The sequence below is a fragment of the Condylura cristata genome, unplaced genomic scaffold (assembly GCF_000260355.1).
Source record: "Condylura cristata isolate star-nosed mole 26May11 unplaced genomic scaffold, ConCri1.0 scaffold00019, whole genome shotgun sequence".
NCBI classification, from domain to species: domain Eukaryota; kingdom Metazoa; phylum Chordata; class Mammalia; order Eulipotyphla; family Talpidae; genus Condylura; species Condylura cristata.
This window is the reverse complement of record NW_004567120.1, coordinates 11,571,255-11,593,229: the sequence shown is the minus strand read 5'-3', so window position 1 is coordinate 11,593,229 and position 21,975 is coordinate 11,571,255. Positions and strand designations below refer to the sequence as shown.

General features: G+C 42.7%; 1 protein-coding gene across 1 annotated transcript in view; it reads left to right on the top strand.

The window, feature by feature from the left end:
- Nucleotides 1–21,054, top strand: part of SYTL4 (synaptotagmin-like 4) — a 24,297-nt gene extending 3,243 nt beyond the window's left edge. Inside the window, exons 5-16 of the mRNA XM_004685640.2 lie at nucleotides 5,688–5,789; nucleotides 6,264–6,339; nucleotides 6,789–6,879; nucleotides 6,991–7,094; nucleotides 7,597–7,689; nucleotides 8,746–8,924; nucleotides 9,209–9,311; nucleotides 9,841–10,002; nucleotides 13,609–13,717; nucleotides 15,726–15,825; nucleotides 16,582–16,790; nucleotides 18,574–21,054. Of these exons, the coding sequence (XP_004685697.1) occupies nucleotides 5,688–5,789; nucleotides 6,264–6,339; nucleotides 6,789–6,879; nucleotides 6,991–7,094; nucleotides 7,597–7,689; nucleotides 8,746–8,924; nucleotides 9,209–9,311; nucleotides 9,841–10,002; nucleotides 13,609–13,717; nucleotides 15,726–15,825; nucleotides 16,582–16,790; nucleotides 18,574–18,722 (1,477 nt within the window). The 3' untranslated portion in view covers nucleotides 18,723–21,054. The remainder of the gene's footprint in view (nucleotides 1–5,687; nucleotides 5,790–6,263; nucleotides 6,340–6,788; nucleotides 6,880–6,990; nucleotides 7,095–7,596; nucleotides 7,690–8,745; nucleotides 8,925–9,208; nucleotides 9,312–9,840; nucleotides 10,003–13,608; nucleotides 13,718–15,725; nucleotides 15,826–16,581; nucleotides 16,791–18,573) is intronic.
- The last annotated feature ends 921 nt before the right edge of the window (nucleotides 21,055–21,975 follow it).

Here is a 21,975-nt window from a genome sequence, read left to right as displayed (position 1 = left end):
GGGAGCAGAATAGGCAGATCAACAAAGAACACTGCTAAGGGGAACAGTGGGCGGGTCAGGAGAGGTCTGCCACGCCATGTGGTCACCTCCGAGGCAGGCTGGAATTGAACTCATGTGGAAGTGGCTTTTTTTCTTAGTGCCGTGCTTTAACCCACTGTGCCACCAGGGAGGGCCAAAAAAAGTTCTTTTTATTTTTCTTAGAGCTTAGAAACTTAACAAGTTTTGCCTTTGCCTTTGCCTTTGCCTTTGTTCTATACAATGCCTGTGACTTCTTGACTGGCCTCTCATCTCAAGTGGAAACAAGTTGATCTCTTTCCCACACCCAGCTATACTTTAGTTTTAGAATAGAACACTGCTTTTCTTAATGCTTCTTTTTCTATTATGATGGGGGCGGTGGCAGGGAATTTAGGGGTCCTGGCTTTGATTCTAAATTCTCTTAAATATCCTGAGCTGGCACCATCTAACTCTGGGTGCATCCTCTCCTACCAGCTCCTGCCAGTGTCCTTGTGTTACTCTATTTAGGTCCCCTACTGGTACCTCAAACTACACCTTTGAGGACTTTGATTTTCCTTGACTCCTGTCAGGACTGCCTGTGCCCTTGCGTAGTAGACATCACCCATTGGAAACAGTTTTGCTGAGCTAAACTTAGCTTTTTTTTCCTTTGGAACTTTGTGACTTGAGGCTCCACTCCTTGCCTCATTCCATTGCTGCTGGTGAATGTTTGGGTTTGTGTGTTTCCTAGCTTGCAGAAAAAAAAAAAAAAGACTTTTACTTTTTATATGGTCATTGAAAAGAAGTATAAGAATATATAAATCGAGTTGCCAGTAACCTCACTGCCTCTGCCCAAACAAGTCTTGCTAATAGTTATTTAATAGTTTTGCTGTGTCAAAACTGCTAAATGTCTAAGGATATAAATATGGGTTGGATTTTTAATTTTGTGGTTTCTCTTACAAGTTAAATCATACTATACACATAATGACAGAAAAAGAACTTTAAAAACAGTAATATTGGTAATCCAGCAGAACATGGGCCAATGATTTGAATAGCCATCTCACCAAAGATGATATATAGGAGTCAAATAAGCACATGAAATTATACTCAACATTATTAATCATTTGAAAAATTCCGTAAAAATAACAGTACTACTATATGAACTAGGATGGCTAAAATTTAAAAAGCCAACCATAGCAATTGTACATGAGGATGGAGAGCAATTAGAATTCTCACACATTGCTTATGGAAATAAATAATGGTACAGCCCCTTTGGAAAGCAGTTTAATAGTTAGGGTTAGGGTTATAGTGTTTTGACAAATTAACTGTGTATCTATCTTGTGATTCAACCATTTCATTCCTAGGTATTTATTCAAGAGAAATATAACCCTAAATCCATAGAAAGATTTGAGTGAATGTTGACAGCAGCTTTATTTATAGTAGCCAAAAGCTGGGAACAGCTATACTATCCATCAGCAGGTAATTGGATAATCTTTGGCTTGTTTCTACAATGGAGTACTACTCAGGAATGGAAAAGGATGGGCTAGTGATGCAGACAGTGACAGGGATGTGTTTGAGAAGGAGCGCGCTGAGTGAAAGAAGCCTAACAAACAGTAGCATACACTGTATGATTCTGTTGATATACAATTCTATAAAATGCAACCTAAATCCTAGTGACAGAAAACAGATCAGCACTCCCTGTGGACAGAGACAGGAGAGAAGGATGAATTATGAAGGAACAAAAGGAAAATTGTGAGGGTGATAGCTGTGTTCAGCTAACTTAATTGTGGTGATGGATGTTTACATATGTCAAAGTTCACCAAATTGCACACTTAAACATGTGCAGCTCATTTTGTCAGTTATAACTCAGTGTAAAAGGAAAAAATTGCAACAAGATATCACAGGAACATCTTTCCACATCAGCACCAAGGATCAGGCTTGTTCTTTTTGCGATATGTATGGTGTTTCATCGCATGTATATTCTGGGACTTTTTCCACACAGCTTTGGCTGAGTGACTCATCTGTCCTAGATGATGGGGCCCCTTTTTCCTCTGTGGATAAGGACAAGAATGGCTTTTATTTTCTGAACCTGATTAACACATCTGACATCATCAGTCAGAATACAATTTCTGAAACCTATTGCTTCTGGCTGTCTAGGACCTCTTGTCTTATTGAACCAGAAGACTTTTATTTATGCTAAACATGAGAACAGATTAAGTGACCATAAATGATCTTTTCCATAAAATTATGGAGCCTCAGAGATAATCTAATTGCACCCCCTTACTTTTGCAGAAAGGAAAGCAGGATAAGTGATTTACCTGAGATCATACAGGCAGTTAAAGTCCAGGGTTCCCATCTCTTAGTCTATTTTTTACTGCACAGATGTCAAATAATTGCTTTTTTTGCCCTAGGGTGGTTTGTATCAGCTCTGGATCAGGGCATATTAATCTCTAGGAAAAAATATAAGCAGAAAGCACTCTCCATGGGCCATTGCTAGACTCTCTCTCTAGAGGAATGGTTCTGTTTTGAGTTTTTTATTCTTTCACGCAAAAAGGTAAAAAGAATGATTCTAAAGTAAAAATGGAACGGAACTCCCTGCTATGTATTGTACTATGAAGCTAACACGTCTCTGAGCCACTGAGCTGTCTCACTTTTTGCATGTGCTGGGATGTCAACTCGTGCTGTCTGTTTTCATAGAACTACCTCAAAAGTCCTGTGATAACTTGAAAGCCGATTCTTTACTGCCTGAGACATTATACATTTTGGCTACTTTGTTCTTTGTCAATTCATTACTTCATTCATTTGCTTAACAAGTATCTGCACATGTGTACAATTCACCAGGCTCTATTTGAGGCAGTGAGATGCACTGGTACGTCCAACCAAGTCCCTTGCCTGTGCCACTTAGACTTGGAGGAGGAGACATAGACAATAAATGATCAAGTACGTACATTGTACATTCTAATTTTCACAAGTGCTACGGAGAAAGTAAAGGACACTAATGGGGTAGGGAGTGCCAGGAAAGCATATATGCATATGTGACTTTATATTTGGGGTCGGCAGGGAAAAGCCTTACTAGTAAGGTGACATTTGGATAAAGGCATGAAGCAAATGAAGGCAAAAACCTGGACAGTTATCTGGCAGGAAAGCATTCTAGGTAGAGGGGCAGCAGGTATAACAACACTAAGGTGACTTTGTGCTTGACACGTTTCAGTAATCTGGAACTCAGTGAGGGGAGAGGTAGGGTAGGCTAAGAAGCAAAGCTTATGAGACCTTTGACTCTTGCAAAGAATCTGAGTAAAGGGGGTTGCTCTGAACAGTACTGTGGTTTTTTTTTCTTTTTAAAATTGAGGTAAAATTCACTTAACATAAAATCTGTCACTTAACATAAATTGTAAAAGTGCACAGTTCAATGCCTTTTAGTGCCGTTAGTACTTTTAGAATGTTGTGTTGTTCTAGTTTCAGAACCTTTTTATCTCTCCCCAAAGGAAATCTATACCCATTAAGCAGTCACCCCTCATTTCTCCCAGCACCTAATCTGCCTTCTGTCTCTATGGATTATTTGCCAATTCTGGACATTTCATATAAATGGAGTCATATAAAATGTGACTGTGACTAGCTTCTTTTACTTCACATGTTTTCATGGTTCATCCTGTTGTAGAGCGTATCAGAAATCCATTACCTTTTTATTTCATTGCATGGACAGACTACATTTGATTTACCCATTCATCCCCTGATGGGCAGTTGCTCTGTTTCCACCTTTTGGCTATCATGAATGATCTGCTGTGAGTTTCATGTAAAAAAGTTTTTGATTGGAAACATATTTTCAGCTGTCATAGGTAGATACATAAGAGTGGAGTTGCAGGGCCATATGGTATTTCTATATTGGAATTATATTTTAAAAGCTCATTTTTGCTGTTGTACTGGGAAGAGATTTTACTGGGATAATGGCAAAAGCAGGGAAATCGGTTAGGAGTTTATTGCAGCCATCTGTGTGAAAGGTGATGGTGGTGTGGACCAGAATAATAGTAGAGTGATAAAGAACTGGTCATATTCTACATCGAAGATGGACCAAAGGGAAACATGAGATTTGTACTGTGAGAGAATGAGAGGCCTCAAGGATGACTCTTGAGCTTTTTGACTTGAGACATGAAAGGAAGGGTGTCATTTGGAAGGAAGCATAGGTTTGGGGATAGAGTATAGCATTTTTTTTAGACTTGATGTGTTTGAGACATCTGAGCAGAGATGTCTAATAGGCCATTGGTTGTACAAGTCTGGCATTTGAGGGAGAGATAAATTTAGGAGTTATTAGTTTATAAAGGATTACTTAAAGCCACGAGACTACATGAGATCACTTTAGGATAATTTTAGATAGAGAAGATGGCCAAGGAATAAGGCTGGATACAATCCAGAAATTAGAAGTCTGGGAAATGAGGTAGGATCAGCAAAGGAGACTGGAAGGAGGAGCCAGTGAGGTCGAGGTCGGAGGATAAATCCAGAACGCAGGGTAGCATCCTGGTAGCCAAGTAAAAGTACTTGATATACTTTTCCCCTTTTCTTTGCTCTCGCAAATTCTGGGTAGAGTCCAGGGTTGGTGAGGCAGGGGGTCTAGGCATCCCTTTAGGGTACCTAGGGGTCACCTTTCATTAAGCTGAGAAGAATTCTGCTCTGAATAGTGTCATCCAAATGACTGCTTCTTTATGTATTTACCTTAATCCCCACTGAGGGTGGGCATTTAGGCAAGAATTCAGTTAACCCATGTTTGAGTGCTCACTTTAAGTTAATTTCTCTTCCACACATTGGAGAACAAGATGATATGGTCACTGCTCCCAGGGAACTTAATTTGGTGAAACAGAAGGATATTAAAAATCTTTTGTTCAAATTATTGAACAAATTAAATAATTTGTTTAAAAGAAGTAAACAATCAGTGCAGTATCTGCAATGAAGAAAGTAGGCGCTGTAGGAACACATAGAAGAGTAACTCATGTAGCCTTAGCGTGGTTAGCATCAGAGATTTGGAGGAACTGACAGTGACCAAGTACTTATATATCTCTCTTCGGAGAGACCTGAAGAAGGAATAGATTTAAGCAAGTACAGAAAAATGGCCATTGTGAAAAGAGCATCCCAGACAAGAGAAGAGGGAAGAGGGAGAGCTTTGGCACATTTAAGGACCAAAAGATGCACGTCTTTCTGAAATGTAAAGCATAAGGAGAGGTAGAGAGTGAAACGCGTCCAGAGAAGCAAGCAGGGACCAGATCGTAAGGATTTTCTTGCCATGCTAAAGAGTTTGAACTCAACAAGACTTGGGAACCACTCAACAGTTTAAAAAGTTTGCCAACTATCACTTTTCTGTGAAGCATAGAAAAACTAGAGCAAGGATCAGATGAAGCCACACTCAAAAACTAACCCTTGAAAGCAGACTCTAAAATGGAGACATTCAGAGGGGGAGGGGCAAGCACAGGAGCGGCGGGAGCTCGGTGGACCATGGTGGTGGGCGCAAAGGACGAGGACCCCAGACTTCCAACATACAAACAGTGTAAGCCAATGGTAGCTCAAAAAAATCACTGAACACTAAAATGCTTCTCAGGTACTTACCTTAGAAAGATCTAGGGCTGCCATCGGCAGTGGGTTGGAAGGGGCCTGAGTCCCGGCAGGAGCATCCGCGTCCTCTCCATTTGGGCCCTTGGTTTATCTTCTAGTGTGCCATTTGAAGTGCCCAAGCCAAAAAGCGGAAAGAGCGTGCTGGAGGCTGAGAGCGAGAGTCTGGACAGCTACACAGCTGACTCAGATAGCACCTCCAGGTAAGAGCCCCCACTCCCTACCTCTGCTCCACGTGGGTTCTCCAGCTCGGGAGTGCAGTGTCCCTGTGCCTTCGGGGTTCCTGACTTCCGCCCTTGAGAAATTGAAGGAAAAGTTTGCTCTGAGCTTGGTACAAGCCTTCCAGAACCACTTCTCCTGCATGGTCGTGAGCAGAGACTCTGGAGGAGGTTAACCTCCTCAGGCTGCTGCACTGTCGCGAGATTCCTAGAGCAGGAACTACGGAGGCTGCTCTGCCTTAGGAGTGGGGGTGTGAGCGTTTGTGTTTGTGCAAAGTTGTTTATCTCATCGTGCACATACCTTCAGGGTTGATCATACGTGACTGTGACGTTTACCTTCTGCATTTGGTTACTATGGTAACCCCAAGCCACTGGCTCTCATTCTCATGGAGAATGGGTTCCTGGATAGAGGGGGGAGGGGGAAAGTGATTTTGATATAATTTCTCTCTTTACCTCCAGGAGAGACTCTCTGGATAAATCTGGCCTCTTTCCAGAATGGAAGAAGATGTCTGCCCCCAAACCTCAAGTAGAGAAGGCAAGCTTTAATTTAGGGTTCTTATGATCTCCTCATGCCCCTTCCCCTTCTCCCCTCACCACTCTTTTCCTCCCCCAACTCCTTTCCCTTTTTCCCTCCTCCATCTCCTCCTTCATTTCCCCTCCCCATCCTCCTTCTTCCCCCTCCCTCTCCTCTTCCTCCTCCTGCCCTCTCTCTGTCTCCTTTCCTTTCTTTCCCTTCCAAGAATTTCAATGAAGAATTGAATTAAGTTTCAGTCGAGATGCAATTGAAAGCATTTTCTAAGGTTTTGGTCAAAACATGTAAGGAAAATATGTTTTGTACTAGTCCCTCCGCATAAAAAGCTTTCCTTTGAGTGTGTCGTGTTGAGTGAAAGTCTGAGCCTTACTCTTCTTAAGGCCATCCTTCTTTGCTCCACCTTCCACCTACCCAAGCACTCTTTCCATTTCCTTGCCCTTATTCCTTCCTAGGAAACTCAGCCTGGAGGTCAAATTGTGCTATCTGTTGATGAGGGTGAAATGATCTTCAAGAAGAACACTAGAAAGGTCCTCAGGCCTCCAGGTAGCTGCTTCCCTTTGTGGCTTAATGAGATTAAAATTCTGAGTACACTTACTGGGCGTTTGCTGTGCAGAACAGGTTCCCTCTGAGTAGGGTTTTTGGTCTTCCACTCAGAATATACTAAATCTGTGATTGATCTTCGCCCAGAAGATGTGGGGCATGAGGGTGGCTCCTTGGGAGACAGAAGCAAATCAGTCCCAGGCCTCAGTGTAGATATGGTAAGTACCTTTGCCTCTCCCTTGTCTGTACATGAAATTTTATAAATGTAGAGTTGACTTTAGTATCCGATACTCTCAAGTAACCTGTTTAATTCTTTAGGGAAAGGTAACATGAATTTTGATTCCTCCAGATTGCTGAAATTAAGTTGGCTGTTGATTTGCTTCAAGAGAAGAACTGCCTTCATTGTCTCTACTTTCTGACTTAATGCTAGTTGGGGTGCAAATAAATAATTATTTTGATTAAAGTGAAAAAGGATGGGTGTGTCGGGCAGTCAAATGGGAAAGAAATAAAATAATTTTATTCTTTAAGGATTTCAAGAGATAGTTGGAATTCAGTTTTGGCAGCCTGAAATGGGGAGGTATAAAAATAAGGATACACGTGTATGTGTGAACACAACGCCTTAGAACTTAGCAACAGTAATAAATTCCCACCAGAAGAAGTCTCTTAGTCTTTAAACTTCCCCCCTGGTTTTATTAACTGGATCTATACATACTGCTTCAGGAAGAGGAAGAGGAAGAAGAAGACATTGACCACCTGGTGAAGTTGCATCGCCAGAAACTGGCCAGAAGCAGCATGCGAAGCGGCTCCTCCATGGTAAGTTCTAAAGATTTAGTGGCTAGAGGCATGTTGGGTACCAGGAAGGAAGGAAGGAAGGAAGGAACTCCCTTAAGCAGAGTGAGGAGCTGGAGAAATCTTCACTCTTCTCAGGTATGTGAAGTGTATTCACTTATTCCTACCTGCAAGCTGCTCAGCGCACATGTAGATGACTTCCTCACCCTATGCTCTGGAGAGTCTTTTGTCAGATTGTTTGGGCTAGAGACGTTCTTCATCGTAGCTTTGTGAGCAGTCACCTTGAACTTCTCCGTTTAGGGGGTGCCTAGGCCACAAAGTGAACAGTATCAGATTTCTTCATCAGAGCCCTCTCCAAATCCCACATTTAAAAGTCGTCTGTGTCATGAGAACAACCCAGCAGACTTTCCTGGGTGAGGGTATGATTAAGGAGCAACAAGAGTATAATAGAATCACAGAGTTAAGAGGGACATTTGCCAATCACGGCCTGGTTCTGTCAGAAGTATGAAGACTGCTGTTTAGGAGAGATAAGAGTCAGAAACCAGAGTGATTACAGTTAGCTCCCACTCACAGAGTTAGCTTGGTACCGCCTGAGAGGAAGATGGCTTTTCACCACCCCTCAGGGTCTCCCCCTAATTCTGAGCCAGTCACTTCACTCTATAGATCTTGACAAGGATAAAATATAATCAAAGCACCTTCTTTAATTTGTCAGTACAAAGGCACCTAGCTTAAATGAGTAACGTTTTAGCCTATAGAGTGCATGTTCAAAATGGAACCTTACTTTCTTAGCTGACTCTTACCTCTCCCTATTTCTTGTCAACCTTTGGGTGGGACAAAAGTATATGAAATGAGTGGGAGAAGAGAAGCTAACAGCCGAGGTTAGCCTGACGGAGCTATTAATGTGAAAATCTGTGAGTGAGCTTCCAGCTTCCTCTTGTGTTCTGGGTATGAGGCTGTTCACAAAACTGGGTTGTGGTATGGGCTTCTGAAACTTGGGTGGCTTTAGCGTGAGGGGGAGCTGTGCACCAGGTGGCAGGGGGAGTGTGCCTTTCCTAGATGTTGTGGGTGCTTTATCTTCAGAGTACAATCGGCAGCATGATGAGCATCTATAGCGAAGCTGGTGATTTTGGGAACATCTCTGTGACTGGCAAGATAACCTTTTCCCTGAAGTACGAGCAGCAGTCACAGACTTTGGTCATCCATGTGAAGGAGTGCCACGACCTGGCCTACGCCGATGAAGCCAAGAAGCGCTCTAACCCGTGAGTGCTCCTGGAACCCGGCGCATGCTTTAAGAGCAGGGCTCAGACCCTGGCACCTCTCCGGGCACCCGTGGACTGAGGCTCTCACTTCCTGGAGGAGCAGGGTGGTGTGATCAAAAGTGGTTAGACAAGGTGGGGGAAAGAACCAGGATCAGGAAAACGCAAAAATGGTGTGTCTAAGGGGGCTTGAAGTGACACTTTCATTTCGTCATGAATGTGAGGAGCGGGAGTAAGGAATGGAGTGGGGAAATGAGAAATGACGAAGTATTCTCTTTGCTTTCTAGATATGTGAAGACTTACCTTCTACCTGACAAATCCCGTCAAGGAAAAAGAAAAACCAGCATCAAGCGGGACACCATCCATCCACTCTATGATGAGATCCTCAGAGTAAGTATCCTGATCCCGACGGCAGGAGAACTTGCTCTGTCTCATGCCCTCCATTGTAACTGTTCCTCTGGGACACGGCAGGCTGATATGGGTGTCAGTGCCCATGTCTCTGTCCGGGATACACTCTGGGCATCTGTTCGCATCCTGACTTCCAGAGAAGAGAACAAAGGGGATCTGGCTTTCTTGGATTGTTGTGAAGTTGGAGATTCACGTGGCCACAGATCTCATTTTAAAAAGTCATTTGGCATAAGGAACCTCCGTGAAAACTCTTTTTGAATGTTCCAGTGTTCTCTTATCCATTCAAGGAAAAATAAATGAATATTCCACGTCAGGTCCTCCTATGGAATATGGTAGGTTTTTGTGAAATGGGGTAAGTTGAAGATCTGAGAGAGGAACTCAAAGTGCTTAGGAACTAAAGTAATTTTATATTCAGAACTTGGGACTTCAGGTATGTTTGCTCACATTCTTGAACAATCCTTTCTGCAGAATTACCACCAACAAATCATCTTGGGCTTCTTTCCCTTCGCAGTACGAGATCCCAGAATCTCTCCTGGCCCAGAGGACTTTGCAGTTTTCAGTTTGGCATCATGGCCGTTTTGGCAGAAACGCTTTCCTTGGAGAGGCAGAGGTCCACATGGATTCCTGGAAGCTTGATAAGAAACTGGATCATTGCCTCCCTTTACATGGAAAGGTAGTTTCTTTAACAACTTAAGTTTGGCTGTCAGGTACAGTTGTCTGCAGTGACCTCTGGTGGTCTGTGCTGGTTAGTACTTTTGAACACAGTCTTAAGCAGGCTTCCAGCGCACTCTGCTGGGGTTTCTGAGCTCCACAGTGATTTCAGATGCACTTGTATGTCGAGTGTTAGTCATGTCTTATGTGTAGGCCAGACAAAGGACGAAGCCTTGGGTTTCCTTTGGAAAGTCTATCATATATGTGCCAAGCTTTGCCTCCTAACTTTCCAGAGTCTGCGTGTATCCTAACATACTAACGTGTAGTTCTCTCCAAGCCAAGCTTTGGAATGTATTCTAAACTGCTCTCCTCTTACAAACTAAACTTTTCACTGAAGAAATGAGAAGTACAGTTATTCATGGAGTTGCAACTGCTGTGCTATTGGGTAGGGACAGTTTTACTTTGGAAATGGCACCTCAATTGAGAGCGTAACAGTGTGCATACGAGTGCCTAGGATCTCAGTCCAGATCTGGATTTGAACCCTGTTCTGTTCTTTGCCAGATAGGTAAGTCACCTAAATTATTAAAAAAAAAAAAAAAAAAAACTTAGGTAAATCACCTAACTTCTAGATGTCTGTGTTTCTTCATATAGCAAATGAAGACAACGATGATATTCCTTTTTTTCAGGATTGTATACAGAGTTCCGATCTGTGCCTGACACAAAATTCAGTAGGATACTGTCATTCTGGTTAAGATAAAATTGCTATAACAGAGTAGGACTTTGTGATTATTAGACTGTTCATTGGGAAGGTTCTTCTGTAAATTTTTTTACACTAGAATTTTTAATGCTAGAAATAGTACATGGTACATAGGCTACCTTTGGAAAGCTAGACAAAAGACCTAAAGGGAGTCTCTAGGAAGGAAGACTGAGGTAGAAGGGGTGACTTAGTTTTATCTACATACCCCTTTTCACATTTGAATATTTTTTACCATGCCTATGCGTATTACTTGTTAAGAAAATTAAGGTTGTATGTACACATGGTTCATATTAAAACAACATTGAATTGTATAAAAAGAAATGTAGTTTCGATTCCCAGAGAGGGGGCAGAAAATAGTTTCTACTGCTCGGTTATCTTCATATTTCTATACTAAGCAACCTGATGTCCATGTATGAGTTTTTATATATGTAAATTTTTACACACATGTGCTCAATAAACCTCATTGTGTGTGTGTATAAATTAAGATATATATATATATCTTAATTTTTTCCTCTTAACACTCTATCATGGATATCTATGTTGTTACTTACAGATCTGTCTTTTCAGATAGAAAAGATAGAATCTGTGTAGTATTCTTTCATGTGCCTGTATGATAACTTATTTACCATTCCCACACTTATGGGCATTTAAATTGTTTGCTTTTTTTTTTTTTTGCTATTAAAACTATGCTGTAATATAGCTGAACCTTCTTTTGTGACTGTAACTATAGGAGAAATTTCTGGTGGTGGAATTGATGAATCAAACGAAATAGCTACTGCCTTTCAAAGAAATAGTAACAACATTAAATCTGTCCCTTTACATAAAATAAAAACAGGCAAACAATTATTACCAAATTCTAACATATTCTTAGAAAATTAGAACTTTTAAATTATTTGTCATACAAGTCATTCTCTCATGGGCCTGGAGGGGCCTACATAGTTTGATGTACTTATACTGGAAAATCACTGTAAACTCTTATAAACTAGTGCCAGTAAAAAGGCCTTACATCAAATGAAAAAAAAAAACTGCATTAAAATGGAGGTATTTGATTTTTGAAATTATACTGAGCCAGAATGAAGATAATTACTAAAACAAATAAGGCATTTTCTAGTTAATGCTAAGCTCCAACTTTTAGGAGTACATTGAGTTCAAAATCTATAAATCAATATATTGTGTAGACATTTTATTAACAGCCGAAAGACCTCTTCAGGATTACATACCTAATTTAATTTAAAACATTTTACATTTATCATCCCTGAGTTTTTTTTAGGCCTGGCAATCCACTTGCTTCCACCCAGTTTTCTCTTCCTGACCGCCACCTCCCAGTTGTTTTGCATCTCTCCCACATACTAAACTTTGTGCGTCTTGGGCATGTGGTACATTTCTCCACGCCAATAGGGATTATGCCTTCCTGGACTGGGTGTGCTCAGTAGTAGAGACTCGGGATAGGAGCTCTGGTAAAGACAGACGGGTGGAAGGGTGCCCCCAGCATGTGGCAGCTCACGCTCTGGATGCCAGAGGGTGAGGAGCAGAGCATGCTGGGAGCCAGTTTCATTGCCCACGGCCAAAGATGATTGGCTGCTCGCTGCCCTCAGCAGACAATCGCTCACGCTTGCATTCATTCTGGAAATATTTGTGGAGCACCTCCTGTGTGTCAGGCACCTCACCAAATGTCAGGCATACCAATATAAACAAAAATAGGCCTGATTTGTGTTCTCCTGGCACTTAGATTCTAGTGGTAAAGACAGATATAATCAGCAAAAGTAACAAACAAATGTAAACTGAAAAATCGTGGCATGTTCAAATTGTCACAATAGAGTTCATGTAGACCTCAAATCTTTGCAAGCTCTCTTTTAAAAAAAAAAATTTATCTTTGAAAATCAGACCAGTATTGCATGCCATTCTGATGAGAAGACAGGATAGATATACCCACATTTAAAAGTAAAAGCCCACTATCTTCTCCTATTCTGCCTCCCTTCAGAGAAGAAACACATATTAAATTTGTGTCCTTCAGGGTTTTTCTATACAGTGTAGTATACTGGCTAAAGGTCTGGACTCTGCAACCATTCGGCCTTATTTTCGAATCCTATTGTTGCCAATTCCTAACTGTGTGACCTTGGGCAAGTTGCTTAACCTCTCTGTTCTATAACCTCTAAAATGGGAATAATAGTACCTGTCTCATAGGGACGATCCTGAGGACTAAACCAAATGATATAATTAAAGGATATGTAATGGTGTCTGGCACATAGTGAGCGCTATATAAGTGATAATAAGTTTAATAATTATTTACACACAAATATTCACATGCACAGGTACAACAAATATCTCTTACTATAAGTGGGTTGTTTTGTCTGTGTTTTGTTGACTTAGCCACATATCTGGGGTAGCTTTCATGTCAGCACATGCAGAATCACTGATTCTTTTTGATGATTGCATGCCATAAGCCGTGTGAGGCACTGACATTATTTAATGGAGCTTTTCACGTAACCTCTCCTACATTGACTAGTTTTAGTTTATTTGTACTTTTTGGCTATTACTAACAACGCTCATATATTGTCAGTCCCCTGTGTTTGTACAGCAGCCTTGCTCGAAGATCTTTGAGGGTATGTAGAATCTAGTTACTGAATTCCCAAAGCAGCAAAATACTAAGCACCACAGAAGCCCCTTTGCTTGTTCTTCTGTAGCTCCTTCAGCAGAAACTGCCTTAAAATCCTGTAGCTATTATAGCCTCAGGACCCCGGAAGCGTTCAAGCGTAGGATTTCCCTAAGCCATGAAGCTGTGCTTGGGGTGATTTTAGAATCTACTTAGATGGAGGTTCCAGCAACTCCCAAGAAGCCCGGCTTGACCTGTTGGGTTTGCCTGTGTTTCAGGTCAGTGCTGAGTCCCTGACTGGCTTGCCATCACACAAAGGCGAGTTGGTGGTTTCATTGAAATACATCCCAGCCTCCAAACTTCCTGTTGGAGGTGACCGGAAAAAGAGTGAGTTTTCTTTGGGGCCCTGGATTTAGCACTTAGTTTTCTGTACTGGATCCGTGTGAGGTGGTGTTGGCCAGTGGCTTGCACTGGTGGAGAAACCAGATTGAGATGCAGCCATCTCCTGGATCAACTCCTAGTGAAGAAATCAATTACTAAGTGAGACCTTTATACAGATTTTAACAAGAAAAAAAAAAAAGCCTTCGGCTAGCATTTCTTTTCTTTTCTTTTCTTTTCTTTTCCTTTCTTTTCTTTCCTTTCCTTTTCTTTCCTTTTCCTTTTTTTTATCATTAAAGTCTAGTAGTTGTCACAAGCTACTAAGAGGGAGATCAGAACTGGATCTTCAGGGCTAAGGAAGGGTGGTTAGAGGGCGTGGTGAAATATGAGGAACAGGGAGTCAAAGGCTGAGGAAGAATAAGTCAACGTGGCAGATACTGTGCTAGGGACTAAAGATACGTAGATGAATAAGACAAGTTTCCCACCCTTTCAGAGCTTAACCGAACCAGTATAAGACACATTGCCCATCCTTATAGAGCTAATTTAACTGGAAAGGTAGTCATTGCTAAAGGAGCACAGATATGGGAATGATGAATGGGTAAACATTAGAGAGGAAATGATGAAGCAACTGGACTTACAGCTGTGCCACGCAAGTAAAACATAGAGGACTTCTGGAAGAGAGATAGCCTGAGCGAAAGTTTTGAGAAAGGCCTGGTGCATGTGGATTGTGTATGAGTGTGAGGGAATGAACTTCTATTTCAATGGAGCTGGGGCAGTGGTATGTGTGGGAGAGTGGGCTACCACTGGAGATATGCTCACTGAACAGGCCTTGAACATAATGACAAGGATTTGAACTTGGCCCATTGGTAATGGGAAGGTTCTTAAAATGATACTTGCCAGCAAGGGGTAAGCTAAAAGATGTGGGAAGTCAATAAGACCCCCCAAAAAAGGGTGTGGATAACTAGAGAAGAGAGGCCAGATAGAACTGTATGTAGGGAACAGCAACATCTTAAAGGATGAAGAGAGGATAAAAAGTAGTGAAGTCTAGAGGGCCATCAGGAGAGAGCAGCGCTGGGAGACAGTCTGAAGAAGGGAGCGAGACTGTCCACACTGTTGGAGAACTAACAGGAGGGCGGGCCTGAGGAAGACTGAGAAGACATGGCTCATTGGCATTAGATTATATTTTCAGTGGAAGCAGAAGCTGGAAGCTAGGCTGACTGAACAAGTCAAACTAGAGGTGGTGAGTGTGGGCTATATTTTTCAGGATAATTGATTGCTAAAAAAAGAAGAGACATGAGAATAGTTTGTAGGGAAGATAAGGTTGAATGAGGATTTTTTATTAAAAGTGTTCTTTAAAAAGAAGAGATGAGGTTAGCACATATTTAGATGGTAGGGATGGGGCCAGTGGAGAAAAGAGATACAGGTTTCCTCCGCTACCTGAAAGTAGAACATTCCTATTTGGTATGACTTGGTAGGTTATTTGGGGAGTCTGGGATTGCTATTACCATTAATTTACATAGAAAAATTTTGCGCATTCCCAGGCCCCCAAAATAACCTGCCAAATCACCAAATAAGAACCTTCTATTTTCAACTAGTGGGGGAAACCTATATTAAAACTTGGTATTGGGGGTTGAAATCGATGATGCCCTGAGTCCTGTCAAGTGGAGATGAGATCATAAACACAGGTGGAGGAATTCCCTCTTTTTCACTCATTGGAGAGCATTCATCTATAAAATGAAGACAGAAACTGAGGTCCTTTTGAGAATTAAGTGTTCATGTGGAATTTGACATAGCCCACTTCCCATAAGCATTTATGGTTATTGCCATTGTTATTCATTGAGCACCTATTGCTTGCTGTCAGATCCTGGGCTAGATACTGAGAATACAAGTCCCGTGTGGTCCAGTTGTCATGGAGCTTGCTGCCTTCAGGAGCGAAAAGGGAAGTGCTATGTAGCTAAAGCTCCAGAGAAATCTGGAGGTGTAGGGACTTACTTGCTATGGCTGACATCCCTTGCAGGTAAAGGTGGGGAAGGGGGAGAGCTCCAGGTGTGGATCAAAGAAGCCAAGAACCTGACGGCTGCCAAATCAGGAGGGACTTCAGACAGCTTTGTCAAGGGGTGAGTCCTTGGACCAGTACCAAACTAACCAGTTTCAGGACAAGAGAACTAAGAAATGACCCCGAGTTAACCTCTCTGTGAACATTCTTAGATGTCTACTACCTCAAGCACCCAGCTTTGTTCTTAAAATTAGGTAATGGTAAAATGCCACTGTCACGTTTGCGCTGGTATTAGCTTGATTGGGACTGGGCTGAAGTGCTGATTTCAAAGAGGAGGGTAGGTAGACAGATAGGTCTGACTTTCCCCCTTTATTTGTGCTTTTAATCCCAAATAAAATCAGTTCCCCCAACTGTCAAAGCTTGGGAATTCAGGTCTTTGTTCCTGACAATATTTAATATTGTTAGCATCCCCCAAATTATAGATCACCCCCACTGACTTAAGTTCTCTAGTCAATAGAGAATAGTAGTAAATAGTATAGGCTTTGCCTACAGTTTGCCTATGGGTTTTATTTAAAGAGGACATTACCTAGTGAAAGCAAATACTTAAAACCCATTTTTGGTTTTGGTAACAGTTCACTAATAACATTATATTGATTCCTCCCCCCCCCCCCACCAACCCAGGTTTAAAGGAATCAGGTAAAGGATAGAGTGGAGGTAGTAGGAACGGTGCGTCAGCGAATTCAAAGGAAGGAGTGTGTGTACGAGGGTCTGAGTGTTGACCCACCTTCCTGAGCTAGGCCTGTGGTAGGGGAAAGGGAATTTAGACAGGGCTTGCTGGCTTTGAGTAGGTTGTTGATTACTCCCCGCCCTCTGCCAGATACCTCCTTCCCATGAGGAACAAGGCCAGTAAGCGTAAAACTCCAGTGATGAAGAAGACCCTGAACCCCCACTACAACCACACATTTGTCTACAATGGTGTGAGGCTGGAAGATCTACAGCACATGTGCCTGGAACTGACTGTGTGGGACCGGGAGCCCCTGGCCAGCAATGACTTCCTGGGAGGGGTCAGGCTGGGTGTTGGCACTGGTGAGACTCTTTCCCCCTCCTTTCTGCTCTTAAAGGCCTCTTGTGTCTTTCACTCCCAGTCTGCCCATCCCTCTCCCTACACAGCTGCTCTATGATAAGAGCTGTCTTTTTTCCTTTCAGTTAACATGCAACCAATATTTACTGAGCGCCTACTATGTGCCAGGCCAAGGCAAAAGCCAAGCTCATACACTGTTATGTGTACAGATAAATGTGACCCTCATTTCCAGGAATGCCACGTCTTCCCACCAAAAAAATCTCCAAACCTACCTATATGTGTACCAATACTTGCCATCTTCCGTCGTGTTATAATGGAAGAAGGGGCCTTTCTTAGCAAGGCCAAACCCTTTCCAGTGTTCTGGATCACACCCTCATCTTTTCGGTGACCTCACTTCTGTCATCCCTCTCTTCTGTTTGATCAGTTTCTATACACCTCTCTACTGGAGATGAATACAGATTTGCTCTGGTATTTCCAATCTTAAGAAACAGAAATAAACCTTTCTTGTACCTCATGCCCCCCCCCCAATTTCTGAAAAAAAATTGTCTCCACTTCCTCACCTCCTCTGTTATCCTCAGTCCACCGTGGCTTCTGCTCCCCTCTCCTCTGAGTGGTTGCTTATGCCAAAGTTTTGTGTTCATCTTACTAGATTTTTCAACACCATTTAACATAGCTGATGACTTCCTTGTGCTTGAAAGACTTAGCTTCTACTTTTCATTGTGATTTCTTCATTCTCTACCCAAACTCTAATATTGGTGCTTCCAGGGCTTTGTATTGAATCTTTCATTTCTCTCTCTAGCCTCTGCATTCACACGAAGCTTTCACCCTCCAGCCAGTGGCTTCTTGTGCTTCTTGCCCTAACCACGCCTGCAGGCTGTAATCTGGACCCTGTTCCTTCAGCTCCATCTAGTGTCACGCCCCTGTGCGCTCATGATGCTCCAACCGTTGCAGTGGTTTTCTTTCTGCCCTCCAAATACACAAGCTGGTTTGCAATTTATAACTTCTGCAATTCACATTCCCTCTGGAAAGGTTGACTCCTTTCCGTCCTCCAGATCTTTTATTCTTTCTCAGACAGACCCTGAGACAGCGCCCCCTAAGGGAGACGTTCATCGAGGCACATTTTCCCCCTATTTACTTACTTTATGACATTTGCCTCACTGTGTGAAATACGACTGTTGATTTAAATTGTCTTCCCTATTCAAATGTAAGCAGACAAGACTTTCTTTTTTGGGGGGGTGGAATTTGTTCACCACAGTATCTCCAGAGCCTAGAAGTGTAATGGCACACAGTAGGCCCTCAGTAAATGTTTGTTGAATGAATGAATGTACAAGAGAATAAGAATGAAGTGACATAGAACCTGAACTTCAGCCCTAGAATCTACAGCTCCAGGGTATAGAACCATCTAGCTTCTGGGTGGTTCCAGAGTGCCAGAGTGACTAGAAGAGAATGTGTTCAACTTCTCTTAAAAGAAAAAAACTTAAGTTTGACAAGAACAGAAGGGCAGGCGCTCTGGCATGAGCCATTACACATAGAAGAGACCAAGAACACCCTCTGAACCAGAGGTCTCCAGCTGCTGTGCGCCCTCAGAGTCCCATTTCATCAACCTCACATCTCTTGATAGTCTGTGGCACCCAGAAAGAGCTGTGCAGGTTCAGTGGGCAGCAGTTTGCATACTGCCCAAATCGAGCCATCTGTGTAGTGCTCTGTCTCTTAAAGCTGTCTAACCCATCTTTCCTGGTGGGTTGAGAGTGGAGTACCTGTTCAGCCTGCTCTGGTGTTTTTCCTCAGGGATCAGTAATGGGGAAGTGGTGGACTGGATGGACTCGACTGGGGAAGAAGTGAGCCTGTGGCAGAAGATGCGACAGTACCCGGGGTCTTGGGCAGAAGGGACTCTGCAGCTCCGTTCCTCAATGGCCAAGGAGAAGCTGGGCTTATGAGGCCCTGCCCTTCTCTGCGGGTCCAGCCCTGACCAGGGCAATTGAGAGGAAGCGAAGAAACCAAGAGCGAACATTTAATTCATGTGTGTGTGATGTATGTGTGCGTACAAGCTAGTATTTCCACAGATCTATCTGCCAAAGTGCTGCAGACTCTCCCCTTTCACAGCAGGCAAAAATGTTTTTATTTATGCCAACTCTAGCCTATTTTCAGAGCCTTGTCTTTCCTACACCTTTGTGTGGTTTAATTAACTCTAAAAAAAAAAGTTCCAAAACAACTTTTTATCCCCTGTCTTGCTGCCCTTGTTTCCACTTCCCAGGAAGCCCTGTTACCTTGGCATTCACATTCACCTGGATTTCAGAGTGTGTCTGGCGCGGGGAGGCGGGGATGGGCTGCTAAAGAGAAGAACGCAGGAAAGAGGTGTGCAGGTGCTCTCCATCGTCTCCAGTGTATGTCTGCTTTCAACTCATTCCTTGCCTTGGTACATTTCTGGAACTTGGCTCTTAACAAATACCAATGTCCACCTTGCTTGGGGTCTAATTGTTTTCCTTCAGATGCTAAGAACATTCCTCAGTTCCTATCTGCTCTAGACAGCTTCACTAAACCTTTGGTGAGCCCTTATAATGTAGGTGTTTTAGAAAAGCTCTTGGATAGTGACTGAGTCATGGACATGCCCGGCAAGAACTTCTGAGTGGTTCCAGTGGACCAGAGTGAATGAGGATGAATTGTCTCCCAGCTGATGCTGAATTCATTGCATTGGCAATGGATACAGTGGTTGTTGGAAAGAAAGATGAGACATTTCACTCGCATATCCCCCATCTTTCTTGTTTCGGTGTTTGTGGTCACAGGTGAACACCGAACATGGTCTGCATACTGTTCTCTCATCCAGAACAACCAAGCACAGTGTTTCTCCAGGATGGGCGCTGTTCGAGCCCCAGACACTCTCCCAGTTCCTCTGATTTCTTTCTTGCAGTGGTTTTAGTTTCTGTTCTTTCCTGAACTCGGCCCAGAAGGGTATGCTGTGTTGAGAGCTTTCTGAGGAGGGCCTAGTGTCCTAAGGCTCCTTTTCTGATATATGTTGCTCCAGACAGATCGTTTTATTCTTACAACTGTATGTACACAGAGTGGTTTGTGAGAGGAATGTATACTGGAGAAGAAACTGCTTTCAGCATAGTTGACTAGTTGACTCTCATTATTGGACTGATGGCAGCTATGGCACTTTCTAAAGAAGGTGTGAACTGAATGGAAGGGCATTTTTAGGTTCATTTGATGTGGGTTGCTACTGTAATGGAAGGCATAACTTGGAATCCTGGACTGTAACTTGCTTCTTTGTCGTCTCCCCGCTAAAGCCCAGAAATGTATGTGCACCCACTCAATAAAAACTTTCTCATTTGTCAAATGTTTGCACTTGTTAGTTCTATAGATGCTTTTGTCTTTGTGTCCTGACTTACTATTGTTGCTTTTCATGTGGCCAGAAGGATGAGAATGAGTGTGCCAAACACCTTCCCCTAACTGCCCTGTTCTGATTCAAAGGACGTTTTCCTTCATCCACATTGCTGTCTGACTCACTTATCTTTTGTGTCTGGTGTCTAGAGAGTTCTCATCCATATCTCCCCTACTCTCTTGTGCATGTTTCTTTCTGGATCTTTCCATATCTATAGGAGGTAAGACCTTTCATTTTCCTTCACTTCTATTGCCAGTATTTAGTTTTGAGAGAGAAATGATGCTGATGCTAGATAACCCATCTCACACATAAGGGTCTGATTTCTACATAGAACCAAAGTGATTCGTAAGCTCTTAGACAGAAGGGTATAAAAAGATACTGAATTCCTTTTGTGTACGAGGCTTTATGCTGAGCACATTGTATTTCCATAATTTCTCCAAACACCATAGTTGGAAAATTTTCTTTTTTGCATGTGATGAAACTCAAGCTCACTGTCATACAACAGAGTTGGGATTTGAGTGTGAGTCTCCTGTACCATGCTGCCTCCTGCTAGGGTGATGTGTGTTGTGGGCAAGATTCAAAGGAAGGGGTGGCTCTTCTAAATTGTCTCAAGGAAATATGTTTAGTTTACAAAATAGAACAGTCAGAAAGCTTTGACTGTGAACTAATTAACTTACTGCTGAACAGCTTCCGGTGTGTGTGTGTGTGTGTGTGTGTGCATGTGCGTGTGCGTGTGTGTGTGTGGTGGGGGGCAGAGAGGGAGGTGGGCTAACCCCCTTTGGCTATGGACCTGATGTCGCTGCTATTCTTTAGAAGTTGGGGTGTCGTGAATAATCTGCAAAAGAGGTTACAGCCAAACTTTACCTAAACCAAGATTGACATGCCTTGACTATTCAATAAAATGAAACTCAACAAAGCTCCTCGCTTTTTTTTTTTTTTTAAGATGGGGGAACATTTACATGTGAGAGTCAGACCCGGGGGGCGGGGGGGGGTGGGACTCTGTTCAGGGACTCTGTTCAGGAGACAGCGAGTGGACTGCTGTCATCACGTAGGCCTTTGGCCTACTACCTTGCCCCTTGCTGTTGGCAATAGGGCAGCCTTTGCCTCTGGAACCACAGACTCTGTTTGACCACAGATTTCCCACAGGAACTCACTGTATTCTGCCTTCTGCTCATAACTTGCATATTCCCTGTTTCTCTGGAGGGAGGAGGGAAAAGGGACCTTTTTGCTCCAGGTTTGATAATTTCTTCTGGTTTCGGCCCCCCTCCAAAAATAAAAAAACCTGCCAAACTTTTTATCTTGCATTTTTAAAAAGGGATTTCTACAAAAATCCCAGTGGAAATAGTTTCTCTGTGACTCACTACCACCCCCATATGTTCTGGGCTTGTGATTTATGTCCCATCACTCTGCTTTGGAGAGTGGCTTTTCTTGAGTTGAAACCCTTTTATTTCCCTTTCCTCCTGGGCCCACTCTGAGCTTTGTGTGTAAGTGGCATTATAGAAGATAAAACCTTTTCCCTTGATCAGTGCTGTCAGGCGCCTTGAAATGAAAAGAGGAAAAAGAAATAGAGGCAGCATAGCGTAATGCTTAAGAGCATTGACTCTGGCTGTTGGCATTTAAATCCCAGCTCTGGTATGGTAACATCCTCGGAAGGGGTGTCGTCCTATACCTCTGCAACACCTGTGTTATTACACCAATGGTACCTCAGTAAAAAAGTCAATCTGTCCATCCCCAACTCTGCCACATTCAAGCTGTTTGATGTCACACAAGTTGCCTAGCTTCTCTGCTTCAACCCTCTGGTCCATGGAACA